This window comes from Zootermopsis nevadensis, unplaced genomic scaffold (genome assembly GCF_977971745.1).
Source record: "Zootermopsis nevadensis isolate Lab colony 2312 unplaced genomic scaffold, Znev_1.0 Znev_ptg000008l, whole genome shotgun sequence".
Lineage (NCBI taxonomy): Eukaryota > Metazoa > Arthropoda > Insecta > Blattodea > Termopsidae > Zootermopsis > Zootermopsis nevadensis.
The window spans coordinates 12,471,303-12,493,775 of NW_028259140.1; the positions used below are offsets into that span (position 1 = coordinate 12,471,303).

The window sequence follows — 22,473 nt, forward strand, 5'->3', positions numbered from 1 at the left end:
GATAAGTTTGATTAAGACATTGCTTATTTAACTTGAATTAGTTATGCTTAAGATGGGTCTGTGGTAGCTGAATGTAATGTAAAGTAATGTAATGTAATGTAAGGTAAGGTAAGGTAATGTAAGGTAAGGTAATGTAATGTAAGGTAATGTAATGAAATGTTTTATAGGTAACAACAATGCTAAGTAAACAGATGACGTTTCCTTGGTAACAATAATGCCAAGTAAACAATTGACGTTTGCTAGGTAACAATAATGCAGAGTAAACAATTGACATTTCCAAGGTAACATAACAATGCAGTTACACTTTTTCCTTTCACTTTTTGCCGAATGACACTAACCCGAAAATATAGACGTATTTAAGTCAAAAGAAAACAAAACAATGTTATGTTAAGCACTGGAAATGTCCAACACATTCAGTAATAAACTCTTTTCTTCATTTCTGATGTAACCCAGTGAAGAGTTTCTGCAATGACCAGAAACAGTTCACCAGACAAGATACTGTCAATTTGTTTGCCAGAGGAGAATTGGGAAATGTATCCCTAAACCCATTCTAGAAAGTTAAGTAAGAATGAGATGCCATGTAGTGTTCGACAATGAATACTCATTGTGCCTGTGAAAACGACATCCTTGCACTTTGACTGTTTGAAAAAACTGACACATTAGTGTAACCACATTACAACTTGATGTGGTGTGTGACCTCATGAATAGTCACAACATGTGTATTTATTAATCCAATTAAACTGCACTGAATTGCAACCATCAATAAATATTTTAATATGTGTTGTATGACTTTTTATCATCCTGTACAACAACCCCCAGTATTACTGTTCCACTTTCATAAGACTTATAACTCACCCCATCACACTGTAAATAGTGTTTGGCAATGTCAGTGTCTGACAAACTAATATAGTTGCACTCCATCATTGGACAATTGATGTATCCTATTTCTGCCAACGCAAGTTGCCAATGATCAGCAAATTGAGACAAGTGTCGCCGTCTTTCACAGTGCCACCTAAACATTCATAATATTAGTGTGATTTTCTCAAGCTGTACAAAAGAAGGTGCAAATTATTAATATAAAAAGAATCTATGTTAAAAAAGCTGTTATGTAATACTGTACATATAAAAAGTCTACACGAGAATTAAACATACAATTGCACACACAAATATATGCACATCAGAAACCAACATTATGAGAGACTTTTTTTGTCCTGACCCAGTTGAAGTAAAAATTGCCAATGAGGCCTGTACAGCTTGGACTAGTGTAAAATGTCAATACCAAGAACCCGATTTTTTAGTTTTGTGTCTTTCCTTTAAACCAGAGCATATTCTGCACATACCCTGTCCTTGTTTAAAAAAGTTTCAATGATTCCATCATAAAATGTAATATTTCTTTTGAATGTACATTTCCTATCCAAGTTGATCCTTCCATAACAGCAGGCTTTCACCTACTGACAGCTGGTCCTTTAGGAATGTAACTCTCTGAAAACTTCTGAATCAGATGGTCAAACACAGGTTTTACTTTCCAAATTTTTGGAAAAACCTGTCAGTTTAACTCCCATTGTCAGCAAAATGCAGGAATTTTGGAAGAAATAATCTCTTTTCTCTCATCATCTTATAAAGACAAGTGTTGCCAGTAACCTGCTATGGGAAAAATTAATGCCCATTTTAAGTTTCTGCATAATGCCTTGCAGCAATAATATTGAAAAAATGTATTCTTTATTAGTTAGAACTCTGCCTTTCTCAGCACCCCTTCTTTTCAGTTTGTTCACTTGTGTTTTTTCATTTTCTTTTTGTGTGTAGATATTTGTTTGCTGAACAATGAGCTCACATACCTAGTCATTAAAAAAGTGTTCATATATTCCTTTTTATCTTTCCCTCTTTAAACCAACATCACACTTTGGTCAAAATGTTCCTGTGTCCATTCAAAATCCACTCTGCATTATTACAATAACCCAAATCACCCACAGCACTGTCACTCTCTCTATCACTTTGGCCACTTGCACTTGAAAATTCACTTTGTACATTTCATGTATCACCTGTGACAGTTCCCACACTTCTACAAGTACCTGTACTATTTCCTAAAAATAAGTTTCACCAGCATTGGCTAAACTTTTTTGTACAAAATCCTTCTCTTCCTCACTCAGTTAAAACTGCATATAGCATCACTTTGTAAATTCCAACTGCTTTTAACCACATTTATACGGAATACATACAACAAATAACACAGACTTTTTCATAATAAACGGTCTTCATGGCAAAGACGAAGGTTATTAAATAACAAATATTTTTTGACGTCCAAAATGTTATTCTGTTGCATTCAGATGACAATATGTTCACCACATGAGACACTAGACAAGAAACACTGCCTTTAAAATACACTTGAGTCTGTAATAAACTACTGGTACAGTAATGCGAGGTCAGGAACCATGGTATCGAACTTTATGACCGAGTTAAAAAATAAAACACCATCAGATGGCAAAAGCTGTTGAGACAATCTCATCATAGATCCTACACAGAGCAAAAAAATCATACCATAGCATGCGGCACATGACTCACTGCCCAATACGAACTGGACTTTGAGTGTCCGCGCATGGCATGTTCTTCACCTAACAGGTTAAGAAGATGATTATAAAAGTTCACTCATTATGGATGAACAACTGCAGAGCATGTTTCTATAAATGTGACTGCAATACTTACAATTTCACTGAGGTTGAAGTACCATCACCAGACACAGATGCTTTGTCCTTGCCAGCACCGTTCTCTGAGCTCCAATTTTCTATTGCATCATCACACTTCAGATGCTGAAACAATACCCCGTTACAATTAGGAAAGCCACCTACACAATGTCTCAGCCAGGTCTGAACTATTTTTTTGGGTATAAAAGACACATCTGACTACATTCACTGTCCTGTACTGGAGTTCAGAATCTACCCCCTATCAAGACAATTTTATCATTAGTGTAATGCTTTTGTATTATAAGTATTTTATAAAAAATTAATACAAACACCACTATATTTACTTGTGTATAATATGCACCCTTATTTTTTTCATTAGAAAATGAAAAATCAAGTATTTGTGAAAGCACGCTTCAAAATAAAAATTATATATAGGTAATAAAAATAAAACATGGCTCCATCTCCCCTCCTCATTCTATGGTTGTGATGGCTAATCCCCATGGCCTGATACTCCTCCTAACCCTATATAAACCATCCATTTCAAAAGGCTCCTCTTTTCAGCCATGGAGATGAAGGCAGCAGGTTTCTCTGAAACACTGGTATACAGCCTATACAGACTTCATGGCTCAACAACCCAAAAGACCACCATTTGCACATTATCTTTGTTTATTGTTAACAAATATGTTCATTTTATTCTTATGTTTCCCATTAATAAATAAGTAAATAAATAAATATATTTTAATGTCTGGTAAACATAGGGAAGCACGCCACTAAATGGAATGACTTGTGAAGATTGCTGTCTTCTGGGTTGTTGCATCATGTAGTCTGGTAGAATTTCCACCAACGTTTCAGAGGTCATACTGCCTCCATCATGACGGAGGCAGTGTGACCTCTGAAACATTGGTGGAAATCTGTTTCTGGGTCAAAATGGTGGATCCAACTTTCATGACAACTCATAGAACTGAACTGGAAGGTGACATACTCAGCAGCATGTAGCAAAACCAACTGTATTGACACATCCATGTGTAATTTTGTGTTTGGTGGCATGGACGTGGAGAGTCCAACAGAAACAAACTTTCCAATATCCAAAAATAACAATAATCTCCTGCACTGTATTGCATCCTCTGACATGCTGGGCTGAGAAATCCTTGTCACTTTCCAGTCTTTTTTAATGAGCGTGTAAATTTTCTGCTCATTGCCTTCAGTTGTGGCTGTGTCAAACTGACTGCTGATGCCGTTGTTTCCATCTTTAATTTTTTCACCCACCATCAAACACTGCTGGTCCCCATGCAGGGTCCTCCATACATTCAACAGTCATCCACAGTTATCTTAGCTGAAATGTTCTCCATTAAAAAATTCTATCATTGTGTATTGGTAAAACAATGTCAATGACAGCCACTTTGTCACAAAAGATTTTGGGAACACTGACATTACATGTGCATGCACTGGAGCTGTATTCATAACAGAAAATATAAATATCATTACCAATAGTACACAGCACAAATGTGCGTGACTATGCTCATGACTTATGGTATGGCCATCATAATTTTGTTACATATACTGTGCTTCCTAAAACTTACAAGGGATGGAATGTTCTTGTCAGAAGTGTGAAAGGATTAAGTGTAGTCACTAACAAAGTATGTGCAGAATACTTCAACTACCAGAAAAATAATTAAGGAACAGACAGAAGAAAGAAAGAAGAACAAAACATGTAGGAGGGCGCGGTGGTGTGCGTGGAAGGGTCAGGGCGCGAGCCCGCCTGGAGCCGCCGCCGGTGCAGATCTAACAGCACATATTTCTTATTTGTGAACTGAATCACAAACACAATTACTAGGAGTGTGTACTGTATGAAATAAATACACTAAAACAAATAACTATGTTAAATGGAAAGCTACATGAAATGAAGAAGGGTTTAGGTATCTGATCATTTTGTTGTAAACAGGTCTTACTGAGCCAGAGTTAGATTATTAACTTGAGACAACAACAACACATTTGTAACTACGAGGCGCGTCCACAAAGTAAGTTTCCCACTCGTCCCACAGCTAGCAAACCTTATATTGCGCAAAGCGACTGTGCGTACGTGATAGAGTAATGACGTAGCATGGCGCATGCACTAACGGTACTTCCAGCGTTCTCACAGTAGCATCGTTGCAGCTGTTGAAGATGGAGGTTCTTATTCCAGCTCCCACCGACTGTGAAGTGCGGTCAGTGATAACACTAGGCCGCACATGGCTCGACGGACAGCAAGTCTCCTGCAGGAGTTCAGCTGGGAGGTGTTTAATCATTCACCCTACATCCTGGACCTCGCTCCCAGTGATTTCCATCTTTTCCTACACCTCAAGAAATTCCTGTCCGGTCAGCGTCAGCGTTTTGAGAATGACAGAGAGGCGGAGATGGTTGTCACACAGTGGTTCCAATCCCAGGCGGCAGACTTCTACGACACAGGTATTCAAAAGTTGGTCCCACGGTATGACAAATGTCTCAATTCCGGTGGCGAATATGTTGAAAAATAGCTGGACACTTGCTGTATCTGTTGCAATAAATATTTCCATGAAATTGTGTTTTGTTTCTGTAAACGGCCCCAGGGAAACTTACTTTGTGGACGAGCCTCGTACAATCAGGAACTTCTATTGTCACTTTACTTCAGCTAAGAGCATGTGGTGAGACTTTCCAAGATTATATTTATTATTTTAGTTTATGTCACAGTCAGCAGTAGCCTCCCACAATAATCAACTGCTGATCACGAACAGTTTAAACAACAAGCAGAAAGAAGAGAAATTTCCAGCTGAGTCTGAATGCGATTTTAACAGATTTGCTGTAAGAGTCTCACCTTATTTGACCCCTTCTGCAAAATTCCAGCATCCTCACCAGATCTCTTCCTTCTGACTCCACCATACATCTTCAAACACTGCAAACTTTCCTTATTTTCTTTCACAACAGCAGACCCTTTGCGAGACTGGGACTTGACAGAAATTACTGTCACTTCTCTATGTCCCTCCAAATTAGTCTTATTAAGTCTGTCTGGATCTACTGCTTCAGGACTTATATTTTGAGTCTCCAATAAAGGAATCAGCTGACCAGGTGCTAAGGCTTCTGGTGTGTTTACTCCAGAACTTCCATCTTTACTATCGTTCACGACAACTGGTTCCCCATTCTTTACTTTTGTAACCAAACCAACATCATTCAATTTAGAAGGCGAAAAAATAAAAACATTGAATCCCTGCACGTTTTGAGGTATGTTCTGCAGCTGCTGTGCTCCTGCATCCAACACAGGCATTCCTTTGGAGTTTAGAATCATCTTATTTAACTGAGGAGTATTCTTGTCACTGGTGCCTGCATGTGATGATTTGTGCCCATCTTCTGGCTCATCTTTCCCTGTTGCAGGAGAAGACATTGTGAGACACTTCAAAAGTGCTATGAGGAACTAACAAGATGCCATCATACTGCATCCGACCATAAAGAAACCTGAAAAAAAATGTAAAATTATATCTAATGAAGTGAGAAACAGAAGATAATGAAAAGATGGATAGGCTCCATAAAAGTCAGGGAAATTCTAGTGCAGTTAAGCTACTATCAGCTCCTCAAAGAGGATTGTGTTCTGTGAAGTGTGTTCATTGTTATAGGTAGCACTGAACAGATTATGAATAACTTGGAAAAGAAATAGTCATGGCTTATTTTAAAGTATTATCCCAGCATTGGATTGGAGAGACAGAAGAAAACCATGAAAATCCATCTGAATATCTGGTTTGTGGAATGAGATTTTACCCCTGTATACTAGGCACAAGTGCTAACCACTACAGTGATAAAGTCAAGTCTGTTTCAATGAGGAACAATATGCTCATGCACCTAAGTTCCCTTTGTATTACTGGGGAATGAGAAATTTATTGCTTATGTTCTGACACCTTCTGGTACTTAAACCTACACAGGTAAACTCTTCTTTCCCTCTTTTCCTTTCATACGAACATAATATTCAGAACTCTCAGATAAAGGTGAACCCTAAAATTGCAGTATTTTCAATTGACCTGCTAATACAATAACCTCTATGTAAATTAGCATGGGAAAGATGGCATTTACTAAACTCTACTACAGCGGGTATACGAAGGGTTGGTGCAGACACAATCTCATGTAAATCTACTAAATGGACAATGGAACAAAAATAAATAAATATGAGAGCAGACAGAATTCAACAAACAGACAAAGAAATATAGAACAGATAGGTACACATGAATGGGCCATTCCTTATCAACTCTGCACAGTTAAGAGCAAACACCTTATGGCCATGTCTAAAACTAATAAAATTTTGAAAACTTGTTAGGTTAGATAAAAGATGAAATGTTGAATTCAATTAACGTCATGAATGCAGCATTTTGAAAACTGAAATTTTTTTAATGTCTGCAATTTTAAAACAGTAAAATTCCAGCATTAATCAAGAAAGGAAGCTCATTCTTGTATCAATTTAAAGCTATAGAGTAGGGTTGGTTTCCTTTCAATATGTCACTTGCAACTGATGTAATTGGCCTTGGTCACTGTTTAACCTCAACATACCAAGAAACACAATTAGAATCATTTTCCACATTTTGTAAATATTTAAGTTACTTTATGGAAAATGACATGCTGGGATATGAACAGGCACAGGAAAAAATCATTTGTACTGTTATAAATGTTAGAAATACAATAATAAAATTATTATGTGAGACAAATATGCTTCATAGCACAGCCCCATAGCTTCCAGCCTTTAAATGTTATGTGTGTTAGTTCAGTCAGAAAAATACACGGTTATGATGAAGGGAATGGATCACAATACAGAAAGATGGCTAAAAACAAATTAGCAAAATATGTTACACAGCACGTTTAACAGCATCAGCACTGGAAAAGTCAAAGAGGATCACAATATTTAAAATATAGGCCCCCATTTATTATGGCTGATTTAGAAGAAGGAAAAATAACCATACCCAATTAAAATCATTCTGTTTCAATATGTAACAACATAATTTCATTAATAAATTTTTAGACTTTTAATTATTAGAAGTGAAAATCATTCTGCCAGCTGCATTGAGCTTTAATACAATTCTATGCTTTTGTGTATGCAGGAAGTCAATGCAATTAATCTCAAAATGCATTTTTTATGGTATTTAGGGAGATGAGTAATCTTATTTGCCATCAGATAAGCCAGTCTGTATCCCTCAAGCATCAATGTGACATTGTGATGATCTGTACACATACGAACAGAGTTCCACTTGCTCCAGCTAACACATATTTGCTGGTAGGAGTATTAAAGCTGCTACAAAGGGTCAGAGAAAGGCTGATAAATGCAAAGATAAACTACAGCATGTAACACTATTACAAAGGCATAGAGAATACTGATAACTGCAGAGAGATGAATCACAGCTTGAAAACTGAGAATCGGTTGTAACACGCCATGCAACAATATTCAATGAAGAAGTTGTGATAGTATGCAGCATCATGATTTTATTACAAGAGATCCCATTTTTGTATGTCTGACTACATTTTTTTTTTTTTGCAGAAAGAATTACATTTTGTGAGAAATCAAAAGTCAAAGGTTACATCAGGTGACAATGAAACTAAAAGTACTCCATCCATATGTCAGTTACATATCTCTGAAAAGAGCACTCCATTAGCCTTCACAAAAACCCATAAGAACTGTATAACTTGTACACAACATTATGATAATTTGTATAGAAACTGCATGACACAGGTGGCTGAAATTTTGAAATAATATTTTTTTTACAGTATCTATAAGCTCACCAACTTTCATCGAAATCTGAGAAAGTCACGTTGTGGATTGCAATAATTTGGCGTGGAATGACTCACTGGCCATGTCTGTCCTTACATAGGGACAGCAATACATCATGATTCAACTTGAGAACTACTTAGCTTTGGAGTTGGTACTAAAATCTCCGACTCCTTCATAAAAGCTCAATATGTATTAATAATGGTAAACCTACTAAAATGGTATCACAAGATATTTCATCACCACCACGTTAATCAACAGGCTACTTTTTAGACTTATAACCTATATTTAAATATACAGGGTCCGCAGTGGCCGCATGGTCTGAGGCATGGGCCTTCTGCTGCTTGGTCGCTGGGATCATGGGTTCATATCCCACTCAAGCCATGGATGTTTGACAGCGTTTTTCTGTGTTGTGCTGTCTTGTGTACAGGTAGAGGCCTTGCGACAGGCCGATCCCTTGTCCAAGGAGTCCTACCGAATATCTATAGATCAAGCCAACGAAAAGTTGGGACCAGGTCGTTTCCAGTATTCCAGTATTTAAATATACATCTAATGGTTATTGCAGAAATCTGTAGATTTGGAGACAGTTTGTATTCTTAAGGTATTGGAGCCAAAGTTACAAGGCATTATTCCCACACCATGTGGCTCAACACGTCATTGAATCTCCCTAAGCGTAAGGCCACCCACATGGTAGCGAAAGTGTTCGTAAGATTTTATGTCGAGGTCAGAGTCGGTACATTTTTACTGACTCCGACTCCGCCTAAAATTGCTTTTGATTCCGACTCCACAGCTCTGGTGTTTAGGACTGACCATATAGGGTTATGTGGGCCCCAGAGGTCTGGATGCAGAGGATAAAAGAAAAATTCTCTGCCCCTGCTAGGGATGGAGCCCCAATCATCCACTCTGCAGTAAGACAATATACTGATGTACCCTAGCTACAGTGGCATTCCTGCCTCAAAAAAACAAGTTTAGACAAATGCATTTTTAGATGTAAATATGTTCAACACCACAAACACAGTATGCATTTAACATGAAGAGTATCAAATGGAAGACATTAGAGAATATGTAACATGTGAATATGTCAAAATGGTGACTAGCATGTGTGGTCACGAGTGAATGACAGTGAAATTCAACCAACATTTTTGCATCCATGTGGCCCCACTGAATTTTCACGTATTATTCACCAACAGACATTTTAAAGGTTCCAGTTTCACAAGTACTTACAAAAGTGGATTCAGAAACTGCAATGGAATGCACATAAATTATCAGTGAAAAGGAATCCTGATGCACCACCAAGAAACTATAAATCAGGATTTGTAGATTGTAAATAGCTATTCTTACAGATATTTCTTATTTAAATACAATAATTTTAGTATTATAATGAATAAGCTTGCCGGGATTCTATTTTGCTTTCTTTATTAATGTTGCAATACCAAGCAGTTTACTGAATCTTTAATCCAAGTCACCAACATGTGTAACAAAAAGATAGCAAAGCTGTCCTGAACATGCCATGTAGGCACTTGGGGGAGAAGAAGTATAGCTCCTACTCTTGCTTAACCTTGGCACTAGATGAGGGTAAGTGGTCAGCATCGCGCACTGAATCAGAAAGTAGGGAAATTTATTAATGACTCTGATATTAATTAACATATGAAGGAAAAGTTTCTTACTCATTAGACTCTGTAGGCTTACAAAATATCATTGAAATCCAAGACAGTCATGCCAACTGGTGTGTTGATTTTGCATGGAATAACCCCATGTTATCAATCTTGACATATCATACACAACAAAGGCACAAGCAATTTCACGATGAAATAATGGCTGTAAAAGTAAATCCAGAAACATCTGCAACATTTTAAACTTCATCAAAAGAATCACATACATAGCACATGGAACACTAAACAGCAAATTCATAATTATATTAATTTAAACATTTTTCAGAGGCACTAGATGCTACTGTCTGCATGACTGGCTAAACTCGATAACTTCTCATTTAAGAATTAGATTTCCACTTTGTGAACATAACCTCAACTGGAACAGTAATATAATTTACTAAAATATCTATGGCAAGATTTACAATACACTGTTTGTACACAAGAATTGAATGAAGTTGTATGCAATTTTGGTCGATAAACAGTATAAATATTCGAATGGAGTAATTATTAGATATTTAACATGCACAATAGTAATGCTACCATTTAAATAAAACTGCTGGAATATACAGACTCCTACATAGGTTGGAAAAAGAATGTGGATATCAGTTCAATAAATAATTACTATATTAACATTCACTGAACTGGTGGGGCACATTACATACACTCATTAACGGGACCGATTTATACTGCGATACAATAACAGCTTTCATTACGTGCTTTAGGTCACAATTCCACGAACCTCAGCACAGAACTTCATACATACACTTCGTTACGAGAGACACTGGCATAAACCCTCTCCTCAAATCTGCAACAAACTACCTTCAGCTTCGTTATCACACCAACAACCCCGTTATTCTATGCCAACGGCTATTAAAGACTATAGCTACCACACATACTGCCGGTCCACATCACAAATTTCCTTATCCGCCATTTCGTTATCTTCAGTTGTTCTTGAGATATTATCTGTGGATACATTGTATGTGTATGTAGAAACAAACTACATACTTACAACTATGGCCACCAGATCACAGCACCTCAATCGCTTACAATATTCTTATTTATTTTTACTTTTTATTTACTTCCTGACTTTCCTCATGTCATTTTGTTATGACCGTATGTAGGATATTCTAAAATATGATTTGTTCTATCATGGTCACGTGCATTTCACCACAGCGACAATATTGGTAAATCACTGAGGCAAGCTCCAATTCGTATTGTTGATAATGTGGCCCGTTGCTAGTCATAATAAATAAACAACAAAGATTTGTTGTGATGCAGTCAGAAGCATTTGTGTTTTGATAGGAAATAAACCGGAAAAGTCTAGATTAACAACAATAATTTTGAGTACAACGGATTCTACTGCACAAAAACAAGAATATCCAGCTGATGACATTCAATATCACGATATGGAACGTGATTGTGAACAGGGTATTTTTAATAATACATCTCCAAGTGACCAAGGAAGCAACCAATCTGACTCTGACAACAGAGAAGGCCACAGATCAAAATCTTCTGGTAAAAGTCAAAAGGGTTATTTGCAAGGTAAAGTTAATTTCCAATTGATTATTGTTGAAAATTCTTTGTATTCAATCAAAATTAGATCAAGTACTTGAACTCAATTTAATGTTCATACTATCAACCAAACAACATTCTATAAAACTGGTAAGTTCAGTCCACTTATCCATTCTTAAAAGAAAGATGCTCTAAATTTGCAGTGTGTCCACAAAGTCCCTTCGGGGTTTTGAAAAATTGTGGCACGCAAACAAATTGAGCTGGCCACATGCGGTTTGCGGCAGATTACAGTGAAACTCTGGAAGTCTTTTACTGACCTCAGTAGACCTCGATGTGGGCTCCCTTGGTAGCACGGAGAACGTCCAGACGATAGTCTCTGCCGATCCATCTTCCTGGAAATGTCTCTTTTTTCAAGATCAGACGATCAACATGAACAACTACCTGGACATGCTAGAACTGTACGCAGTACCACAAATTGAGCACTTACAGCCACACATCATTCTGCAACAAGATGGTGCTCCACCTCATTGGGGTCTGCAGGTACGCGCGTACCTAGACAGGACATTTCCAGGAAGATGGATCGGCAGAGACGGTCTAATGCCTTGGCCTCCACGTTCACCAGACATAACACCACTGAATTTTTTCCTGTGGGGTTATGTTAAGAGCAATGTGTTCCGAACACCAATTAACGGACTTGATGACCTGAAGACCAGTATCAGGAATGCGATCTCGGCTATTCCAGTGTACATGTTCCACAGAACATGGCAAGAGCTCGAATATCGTCTGGACGTTCTCAGTGCTACCAAGGGAGCCCACATCGAGGTCTACTGAAGTCAGTAAAAAACTTCCGGAGATTCACTGTAATCTGCCGCAAACCGCATGTGGCTAGCTCAATTTGTTTTGGCGCCACAATTTTTCAAAACCCCGAAGGGACTTTGTGGACACACTGTATAACAGAATCTGGTCATGATCCTTAACTAGGTATATTATGGTAATTAACATGGTACCTCAAGAACATTCGTTTTGCTAATACCAAATGCCAAAGACAAATGAAATCAAGGCATGTCACATACATTTTTTATCCAATACAGTAGACAAGGCCAAAAAATATGCCTATAATAATTCTCAGTACTGATACAAAGTTCTTTGTGTTTTAGGAATGAAGCAGAAGGTACTTGCATATATAAAAACTAACAAGAAAGGGATCAAAGTGAATTACATAGAATTCATCATATACACAATCTTCCTGCTCATAGTGACAATAGGTAAGTAAATTTTAACTTACATGATATTACCAATAACAATAGAGTACAGTCTAACTGATGCTCAGACAGGTTACTACAAGCAAGAGGGTATAATAAAATAGAGTACTTGTATTGTCTATATAGCCAAGTCCTATTTTCATATTTATGTTATTATGTACAAATAGGATCATTTACCCACTCTCATTATATAACATTAGCACCTTGTGAGTGCTGCTTTACCAGAGTATGAATTTAACAGGAAAGGAAAACTGTAGTCCAATTTGGAATACATACTCATTCAAACACATTCTCTGTGATTTGAATTGTTCACTTATCTTGATATTCATTTAATCAAGATACATATCAACTCTTGATTATCTAAACAGTGGTACAAATACTACATGTTACAGAATCATAAATTTCATTGTTGATGAAGCTGATCAATAGTGCAGATGTCAAATATATAGGGAAGACATTGTTTTTCCTGGTAAACATTTGGTCACTATGCAGTAATGATGCCATCTGCTGTATTAGCCACAGCCCTGAATTATGAAAAAGATTCAGTGCATGTATTCCAACTGAAAAAGTGAGAAAGTTATAGTTTTATTTAAACTTAGATAAAAGTCTGTAATTGTTTAAATAACACACTTCTCTTTATTTCTTTATCTTCTCCTGTAATCTAAGTTCTACCCACCAGAATTGTTTATATTTCTTGAAAATATAACTTTTTTCAGGAACATTTGGGCAGATAAACAACATGAGGTATTGGTACACAAAACTTGTAGATGATTTGTTTGTGAAAAGTCCGTTTGAAGAAGGTATTGAAGAAATAAACTTCAAAGACTTATCACGCGTAACTCATTTCTGGAAGGTATGAATTTAAGATAAATATATAGTTAGGACATACTTAAATTCTGTAATGTAGAGATAACAAAGTAATTTAAGGAAATCATTTGCTTTCTTGTAAATAACTGATTAAGCAGTCAACAACATTACTATAAAAAAGTTATCCAACTGTACAAGAAATTTTCTATTATGGCACCAGAAGGTTAATTAACATCACTGTCAAGTCAGTATCCATATGACTAAAAGCAACCTGGTGCTCCCAGCTGGTCTATTTCCATAAAATCTTCCAAATAAAATTTTGTACGAATTCCATCTTTCTGCATACTTTCTGTGTGGCCTGCCAATCTCAATCTTCTAGATTTAAACACCCTGACAGCATTATGCATAAGTTATGAAGCTCTTCATTATGTAATAATTTCCATGAAAGATGAAATAGATAGGAAAAATAATATTCAAGAAAGAGAAATGTGTTCATAATTTTGACTGAAAAATCTCAAGGGAAGAGACCACATAGAAATCATATTCATGTATAAAAGAACAGTATTAAAATGAGTCCTGGAAGTAGGCAGGCTTTTCTCAGCATGACCACATTTCCTTTAAAAAAACACTTAATGATCTAAGTAATTGCATATCAACTACTCTAAGAATAATATGTATCATACAGAGTTAGTGACTGATAGTTCATATTTAGATAATGGTTTCAGAATGCACTCCCCACTGTACAGTCAGTATAAGTAAAGTAAAGTTCGTCCCAGTATGCGCCATGTAGACGCTTGGGGTGAGAGGAGGTATAGCTCCTCCCTTCCTTGACATCATCACTAGATGGGGATGAGTTGTCAGCATCACGCCCCGGCCGGCTTTACCCCCGGGAAAGGACCCCGGTACCCATCGTAGAGGAGGCTGGGTGGGCCCCAGAGCCGGTCTGGACGCAGAGGCTAGAGGAAAAATCCTCTGCCCCCGTTGGGGATCGAACCCCGGTCGTCCAGCCCGTAGCTAGTCACTATACTGACTGAGCTATCCCGGCTCATACAGTCGGTATATAACTTACAATCTTTGTGTTTACACGTGATTAACTAATTTTGTTTTTAGTTTGCAGAGACTGTAATGATTGACGGTTTATACTGGAACTTCGAAGATGATACGCAACAACCAGTTGGATATATGTTGCAAGATAGTAAGCTAATTGGAGTACCACGCCTACGACAGGTTTATACATTTCCTTTATAACATAACATTTTCAGTGAAATAAAGTTAGCATTCTTGTGATAATACATGATTTATGATTTATAAGTCAATCTGAATTTCCTAATTGTGAATATTAAAAACATTACAGAGAATCTCATATAAACTGTTTCATCATACAGCATGTCTTATGAATAGGTGTCACATTATTAAAGCATAGGACTTTGTAGTAACTTGAATGAAAATAAAACTTTATTGTCTACAGGTAAAAGTGAGAAGTGATTCATGCATAGTACCTGAAGCATTCCAGCGATTATACACAACATGTTATGATTTATATTCATCTGGAAAAGAAGATAAAGAACCATTTGGGCCAGGAATCGGAACAGCGTAGGTTTTCAATTAACATTTTCAGTAGACCACTTTATTGATATGAATAGAAATATTCCCTTTATGTTTATAGGAAAACATACGAAAGATATGGTAAATACCACATAGCTGCCTCTATAAATTGCTTGGAGAAATGGAACTGTTATTAGCAGATAAGTTAGGTTTATTTTACAACACGGTCCATCAATGTCCATGCAGTACAACATAGTTTTCTGATTTTGTTTAGGACTTCTTCAAAAAAGTAATACTATAGTGTGTGTGTGTGTGTGTATGCATGCACACAACCAGAACTAATATTTATGTGTTTGTATATTGGAATTAAAACACGCAGACTAATTTACTATTTCTGACTACAGCTGGACTTATTCCACTGAAAAAAAACTGCATGGTTCCAGTCATTCAGGAATATTCTCAACGTATGGTGGTGGAGGATATTATGAAGATCTGTCACTCGACCGTAGTGAAACCATTGAGAAATTGCTTACCTTGAAGAATAATCGGTGGATTACAAGAGGAACACGTGCCATTTTCCTTGACTTTACTGTCTATAATTCAAATATTAATATATTCTTAACTGTGAAGTAAGTTCTCACTTTCAAATTTTTATCTTTATCACAGATATTTATATTTTCTATGTACAAAACATGTCATACTAACTTTACTCCCTCCTGGACTCACTTCTACTATAAGCCAAATTAAATGACACAGACAGTGCAAATGGTAATTATATTAATTTGAATGGGAATATAAATACCAAGAAGAATCACATATAGGCTGTTTGCAGGCTAACAAAGAAACTTGTCTACAAGTCAATATAAATACATATAGAACTGAGCACATGAACAGATGTGCAACATGATCATAATTATGTTCAATATCCTTAATATTAACCATTTTATGCATCCTTTCGATAAACTGCCTAACAGGATGGTAATGTCTATCCACATATTAACACCAGATATCTGGAAAATTTAATTTAAGTTTATATCAGTATGATGTAACTTCTGTTTTACATGAGGATCATATCAAATGGTATACCAGTTTTCCAAAAATGGCTCACTATACAAAAATCATGATACACAACATAAAATATAGATCTCATTCAGATCTTCTGTTTTAATTTGAAACATTTTTCAATACAGTAAATATTGAATTAAATGTAAGGAAAAACAAATTATGACTATATGATGTGACATCTGTGGTGTAAAATTTCCTGCAATAGATCTCCAATGAATGAACATCAAGACCAATGAGGTATCACAATATTACTAAGAATAATCAGCCCCATCAAGGAAAGTCTTTCTTGACAAGCTAATAATTGCTTAGCTAGTCAATAAATTCCCAGCCATTTATGGAACACTGTGTATATTTCATTCATTAATATATTTTAAGGCCCATAATATATGTGAGGCTAAATACATGCATGAGCATTATAACTGAAACATATCTTGTTAGTGCCACCTAAGAGTACAGCTTAACCACTTGGTGATTACTGAACTTCTTTATGTCTTTATTAACAGGCTTGTTTTTGAGAAACCACCAGTAGGAGGAATGATTACATCATCCCTCCGCAGGATAGTGAAGCTCCATCATTATGTGACTGGATTTGACTACGTTATTGCAGTCTGTGAATGCATGTTCGTAGTGTTCACAGTTTTCTACACCATAGAAGAGATAGTGGAAATTGTGGTTTTAAAGCACAAATACCTACACTCTTTATGGAATTTTTTGGATCAGATCATTCTTGTGGTAAGATTCTCTACTGTGACTTGAGATAGTATGGACTGAATAAACGTAGTATTGCCTTCAACCATTTCATATTGACATTAATAGTTAAGGCACAAGAAGTAAATTTCTGAGATGCTCATTAGTGTTTGAAATACGTGATTTGCAAACTGCATAAGACACTTGTACAGATATTATAGATGTCACTTTCTTTCTGATTTTACTATCCTTTTATTCTGATGCCATTTGCATGTAATCATGAACATCATATCAAAACATAACCAGTACCAAATGAAGAAAAGTGATCAGTCTGATGATCCCTCAACTTTACCCCTAAACCACTGAACAGGACACTGTGTGGACCCCAGAATACTTTTAATGTATCGATAAAGAAAAAAATATACCCCTCTCTGAAACAGAACTATGCTGATGGTGATCTAACTGACAAGCAGCCATACTTTACTCTTTGCACTCTCCTGGCTCATAATACTGGCAATTACAGAAACTTAACTAACTAACCACTTCATCCATATAATTTTGCCTGTTGTTTTGTATGGTTGCAAAACATGGTCTCTCACTCTGAGGGAGGAACACAGATTGCAGTTGTTTGAGAATAGGGTGTTGAGGAGGATATTTGACCCTAGGAGAGAAGACGATGGGGTATGGAGAAAACTGCATAATGATGAGCTTAAAAATTTGTGCTCCTCCCCCAGTATTGTTAGGGTGATTAAGTCGAGAAGAATGAGATGGGCTGGGCATGTAGCGCACATGGATGGGGCAAGAGGTGTGCACTGGGTATTAGTCAGGAAGCGTGAGAGGAAGGGACCGCTGGGGAGACCTAGACGTAGATGGGAGGATAATGTCAAGCGGGATCTATGGGAGATAGGAGTTGAAGGAGACTGGATTTTGTTGGCCCAGGACAGGGACTGTTGGAGAGCTCTGGTTAATTTGGTGACAAACCTTCGGGGTCTGTAAGCCATCTAGTTAGATATTAAACTTAGAACAAACAGGCATATGCTGCTTCCTCCATAGTTTGTTCTCGGTACCTGTACATAAATGTCATCTCATCCTGTTCATTATTCAGTAGCTCATGCAATTGAATAAGTTAAATAACAATTAAATAACCTACAGACTATATGTTGAATTATTATTATTATTATTTTTTTCTTATTCAATGGGCAACTTTGCTTGAATGAAGTATGTAGTGCACTTAATTCTTTCTGTGATTGTAATTCTATGCTTGTGTTCTTTCTTCCCCAGTTGGCCTATGCTATTATATGCTTCAGACTCTATAGCTATAAGGTTATTGAACCACAAATAATTCAAGTTATTGGTGAGGAGAAGTTTACAGACTTTGACTCCATTGGTTTGTATCAAGTCACGTACAACACTACAACTGCTGTCCTGGCATGTCTAACGTTGTTCAAGGTTTTCAAATACACCCGTTTCTATGACACCATGTCCCAATTCAGCATGACGCTTGCCAGGGTAAGTGTATATCTAAATTTGTTATTCTGCAGTTTTGGTATGATTCCTAATTGATACTGATTTATAAAGTTCTTACCAGATCCTAATAAGATGATACTGATGTAACTTCATAAACATAATGGTATTTTATGCCTTTCCTTTTTATTTTACAGTGTTCCACGGAGATTGCTGCATTTTTATGTATGTTCCTCATTATTTTTATCATATTCGCTCAGCTGGGTTACCTACTGTTTGGATCACAGGTGTGTTTCTATGATGTATGTATATATATATATATATGGGCTTGCATGGGCATTTACATATGAGTGCATATGTATAATGATGGGATGATATCTAGTCTGATTAAACAAACTATGTATCCAGAAATGTTCAACTTCAACAGTTTACACTAGTGTGAAGGTGTGTATGAGAAAAATCAACCTTGAATTATTTAACCCTAAGAATTGTCAAACTATCGGAGTTGAAGGAGACTGGACTTTGTTGGCCCAGGACATGGTCCGGTGGAGGGCTTTGATTAATTAGGTGATGAACCTTCGGTTTCTGTAAGCCATCTAGTTAAGAATTCTCAAAAATGAATACAAATGTTCAACACAACTAACACCAAAGCCCACTATGGATATACTTATCAACTCCTCCCTCCCTTTACAACACCCCAATCTATTCAAGATCAATCTTATGTTATGCTTGCATCTTCTCATTCTTCAAAGTTGTTGCCTTCCAAAAGTTTTCACCAAGAAAATTCTACATGCGTTTGACTCCTCTAAGTTATATCCTCAGGTCACAATAACATCCTAGATTTCAACACCCTGACAATAGTAATCAGGACTACTTACGCTTGACAGTTCAAATCTGACAGGCTCTGCTGACCACTTATTTGAGATCAACTCCAAAGCACTTTCACCAGCAGTTCAACTTCCTTATCACTGTATCTGCACAAACTAATTATAGATTCTCATTAATGTATCTGAAAAGGACATAATATGAAATAAAATTTAAACCAAGTTTTAGCATTGACAACACACCATTTCCCTCTTACAATAACAAACAGCTTGTGCTTGTACAAAACAAAATTAAATAAATAAACAATAAGAAAACACAAGAAGTGAAGTGGTGACCAAGTAGCACAACCTTTGACAATTCAAGTAGCCTCAATAATTTACTGATTCTTTCTTTAATCACAGGTTAAAGATTTCCGAACACTTCCGACAACTGTCTCAACACTTTCAAGAGCAACTATTGGAGATTTTGACTTTCTTGCAGTTGAAGAAGCCAGTCCCATTCTAGCACGATTTTTTTACATTTCATTTGTCTTCTTGGTGTTCTTTATATTGTTGGTAAGTGTAAACATGTTTTCAAATGACATACAAAAATGAGTTAATTTAAATCAAAAGTCTTTTACTTATCTTGCTATTATGAGGACCACAGAATAACATTCTATAGGTGGAAGAAAGGAGAGAACTGTAATGAATAATAATGATAATATTTTTCAGTTTGCAGTACAGTAACTAATATATTTTGAAATAACCAAAATATCAGTTGCAGCCTATATTAAAACAACATATAGATATATATGCAAGATGCATTAATATTAAAATGGTTTACTCAGTGATAGTCTGCATTTGTTTTAGTAGATATTCTGATGCAATAGTAACAATACTGTTTATTTGTTTAGAATACATGTTTAAATTAAAATGCGCATTTCTGTTTCAGAACGTGTTCCTGGCAATCATTACCGATTCATATGCAGGTGTGAGATCTCTAGAACCAACACTGAAATCATTTATAGGGTCAGACATACATCATGGTTTGAACAACTTGACGTCACAATTGGGATATGAAAGGAAGAATCACAGTGAAGATGATAATAAAGATAATGACAAATATACATATAAAGAAATTAAGAAATTTTTGTTGAAGTAAGTTTAAAAATATTATTTTCTAGTGAATTATGATTTAGTGCAGATTTTTATGTGTACTTATTTATTAACTTATTACAGTTATATTCATTTATCTCTTCAGACAGAATTTCAATGTGAAAACAAAATGTTCTTGATTACAATTTTTATTACACTATAGAACACTGCTAAATTTCAATTAACATGAATTTATTTTTGATATATTAGTCTTCAGCTTTATTTTGCATCTTTGTCCAATGATATTGTTTAGCCTTATAAAAATGTGTAATAAACTCATGTGTTTAGGAAAAATGTCATCGATGTGGAGGATGACTTATTTCTCAATATATATGACACTGACGAAGAGAATAAACAAAACAAGAAATAAGAAGGATGTCAACTGACTTGAAAAGAAGTGGTAAGGTCACTCAATTCTTACATTTTCTTCTTTTCCCATCCTCCAAGATTTAAATGAATGAATAATTCATACCACTGCCATGTTGCATGTATTTTTGCATCTTCTACATTAAGATGTTTGTTACCCTTCAATTTGACTTAGGTTTTGCAGTATGGCAGTGGCCCCTCCTCTGACTTCCTGGACAAATGTTACGCATAAACACTACACCATTTCCTTGGAAAATGCAGTTTTATTTTCTACTTTCTTCACTTGTACTTGATGTTATTATAAGGTGCAGCACTTCCACACTGTCATCATAGTTTTAAAAAACTACTTGAGGATGGATGACAGTGTGGAAGTGCTGCACCTTATAATAACATGAAGTACAAGAAAAGAAAGTTTTTTAAAACCCTTGTATATCATGGCTGTTGAGGCCAGAAAATTTAATTTAATTTCAAATCTTCACATTTAATTATTTTTCTTCCATTATTCACATTTGGAAATAACAGCTGGTCTCTCAACATATTATGACTGAAATTAAATTATTATTACATAATACTTTCTCACGGTGTCTGACAATCTGACCAATAGTTTTCAAATTCTTATGCAAAGGTTTGTTTTATTTTTCATGGTGGTAGACTGTGGACATGAAACTCATTGTACTTTTATTTGTTTCTAGTGCCAGGGATTACCCTAACACAGTGGAATTTGCCGGTTGCACACACAAACTGCTGCCATGACAATAGACTGGGTCCCCTTGTCAGTGTGCTATGGGTAGCCATAACCAAAGGGTTATGGCTAATTAAGTGAAGATCAACCAATTATCTTTGTGAATGTGACCGAACGGCCATGCAAAGCTGCCCTTGGTCCCACCTGTCTACCTTTTACATCCACTGTTTGGGACTGCTGTCATGAAACTCTGAAAACGACTTCTGTGCAGGCTTTCACCCCACATACTGCATGGAAATTGTAATTTGTCTTTGTTCATCAAAATTTGGTTTGGCTTTGGGGTGTTAGCCCTGTGCAGGTGGTCCGCCGGGTGGGGGGGGGGGGGGAACGTCTGCTGCGGTAAGTTGTTATTCGTTTACAAAGTTGTGGCTCTATTGCGCTATACAGCGGACGTCACTCCGGTGTTTATTTTGTGTTATTTTTATATTGTTTATTTTTTACCTGCTTGTTATTCTAACATTTAATTACATACATTGTGTTCTTTGTGCTGTTTTGTGTTTTTTTTTTATCCATGCCACTTTCAGTATTTGATTTGAGCACATCAGTACTGCAGTTACATGAGGAAGAGAAGGATCGTGGAAAGAAATATTTTCTGTGTAGGATTTGAGGTTTTCGCAGCAGTAAGTCTGATGATTGCTGTCTTCTGGGTTGTTGTGCTGTTTAGTCTGGTAGATGACCTCTAAAACATTTGCGTACATCTAGCAGACTACATGACGCAACAACCCAGAAGACAGCAATCTTCGGACTCACCTCAGTGAAAACTTCAAATCTTACATAGCTTCCTTTTGTTTGCAGTTACTGTTGTTATTTTATATGTAATGGTAATATTTGGCTATGTGGGATGTTATCACAGAACATGTATTAGTTAAGCCTTTGCTGTTACCAACACAGTAAAATCTCATTTAAAATGTAAATACTTACAAAAACTGTGATTGTAGCACTGTGCATTAGTATTTTTACAGGAATGTGTAAAAGGTTAATAC

The 22,473-nt window shown here is 36.3% G+C and overlaps 2 protein-coding genes across 14 annotated transcripts in view; one reads left to right on the forward strand and one right to left on the reverse strand.

Moving 5' to 3' along the window:
* LOC110829207 (uncharacterized) overlaps positions 1-11,196 on the reverse strand; it is a 52,778-nt gene extending 41,582 nt beyond the window's left edge. For 3 of the 12 annotated variants that reach the window (XM_087344698.1, XM_022062705.2, XM_087344699.1), the window contains exons 1-4: positions 10,846-11,196; positions 5,509-6,053; positions 2,701-2,804; positions 856-1,012 (exon numbers count right to left, since the gene is read on the reverse strand). In XM_087344698.1, coding sequence (XP_087200824.1) covers positions 856-1,012; positions 2,701-2,804; positions 5,509-6,053; positions 10,846-10,870 — 831 coding nt within the window. In that variant the 5' untranslated portion in view covers positions 10,871-11,196. Of the gene's footprint in view, positions 1-855; positions 1,013-2,700; positions 2,805-5,508; positions 6,144-10,097; positions 10,273-10,821 lie in introns of all 12 variants that reach the window. The other 9 variants (XM_022062712.2, XM_022062709.2, XM_022062708.2 and 6 more) reach the window with 9 other exon arrangements.
* Positions 11,197-11,322: 126 nt separating this feature from the next.
* On the forward strand, positions 11,323-21,978 carry LOC110829209 (polycystin-2). 2 transcript variants are annotated; one of them, XM_022062720.2, is made up of 13 exons: positions 11,323-11,624; positions 12,752-12,859; positions 13,573-13,709; positions 14,774-14,890; positions 15,132-15,256; positions 15,613-15,837; positions 16,777-17,005; positions 18,242-18,469; positions 18,622-18,711; positions 19,651-19,803; positions 20,180-20,385; positions 20,671-20,782; positions 21,441-21,978. In XM_022062720.2, exons 1-12 carry the CDS (start codon positions 11,489-11,491, stop codon positions 20,750-20,752), a joined length of 1,836 nt encoding a protein of 611 aa, XP_021918412.1. In that variant the 5' UTR covers positions 11,323-11,488; the 3' UTR covers positions 20,753-20,782; positions 21,441-21,978. The 2 variants fall into 2 exon arrangements, with proteins under 2 accessions (XP_021918412.1, XP_087200828.1); XM_087344702.1 differs by lacking the exon at positions 11,323-11,624 and adding an exon at positions 12,341-12,426.
* The last annotated feature ends 495 nt before the right edge of the window (positions 21,979-22,473 follow it).

Coding starts and splice junctions, on each gene's coding strand:
- LOC110829209 (XM_022062720.2), top strand. CDS start 11,489: ATGGAACGTGATTGTGAACAGGGTATTTTTAATAATACATCTCCAAGT. Junction 13,710..14,773: donor GCGTAACTCATTTCTGGAAG/GTATGAATTTAA, acceptor TTTTGTTTTTAG/TTTGCAGAGACTGTAATGAT. Junction 15,257..15,612: donor GGGCCAGGAATCGGAACAGC/GTAGGTTTTCAA, acceptor TTCTGACTACAG/CTGGACTTATTCCACTGAAA.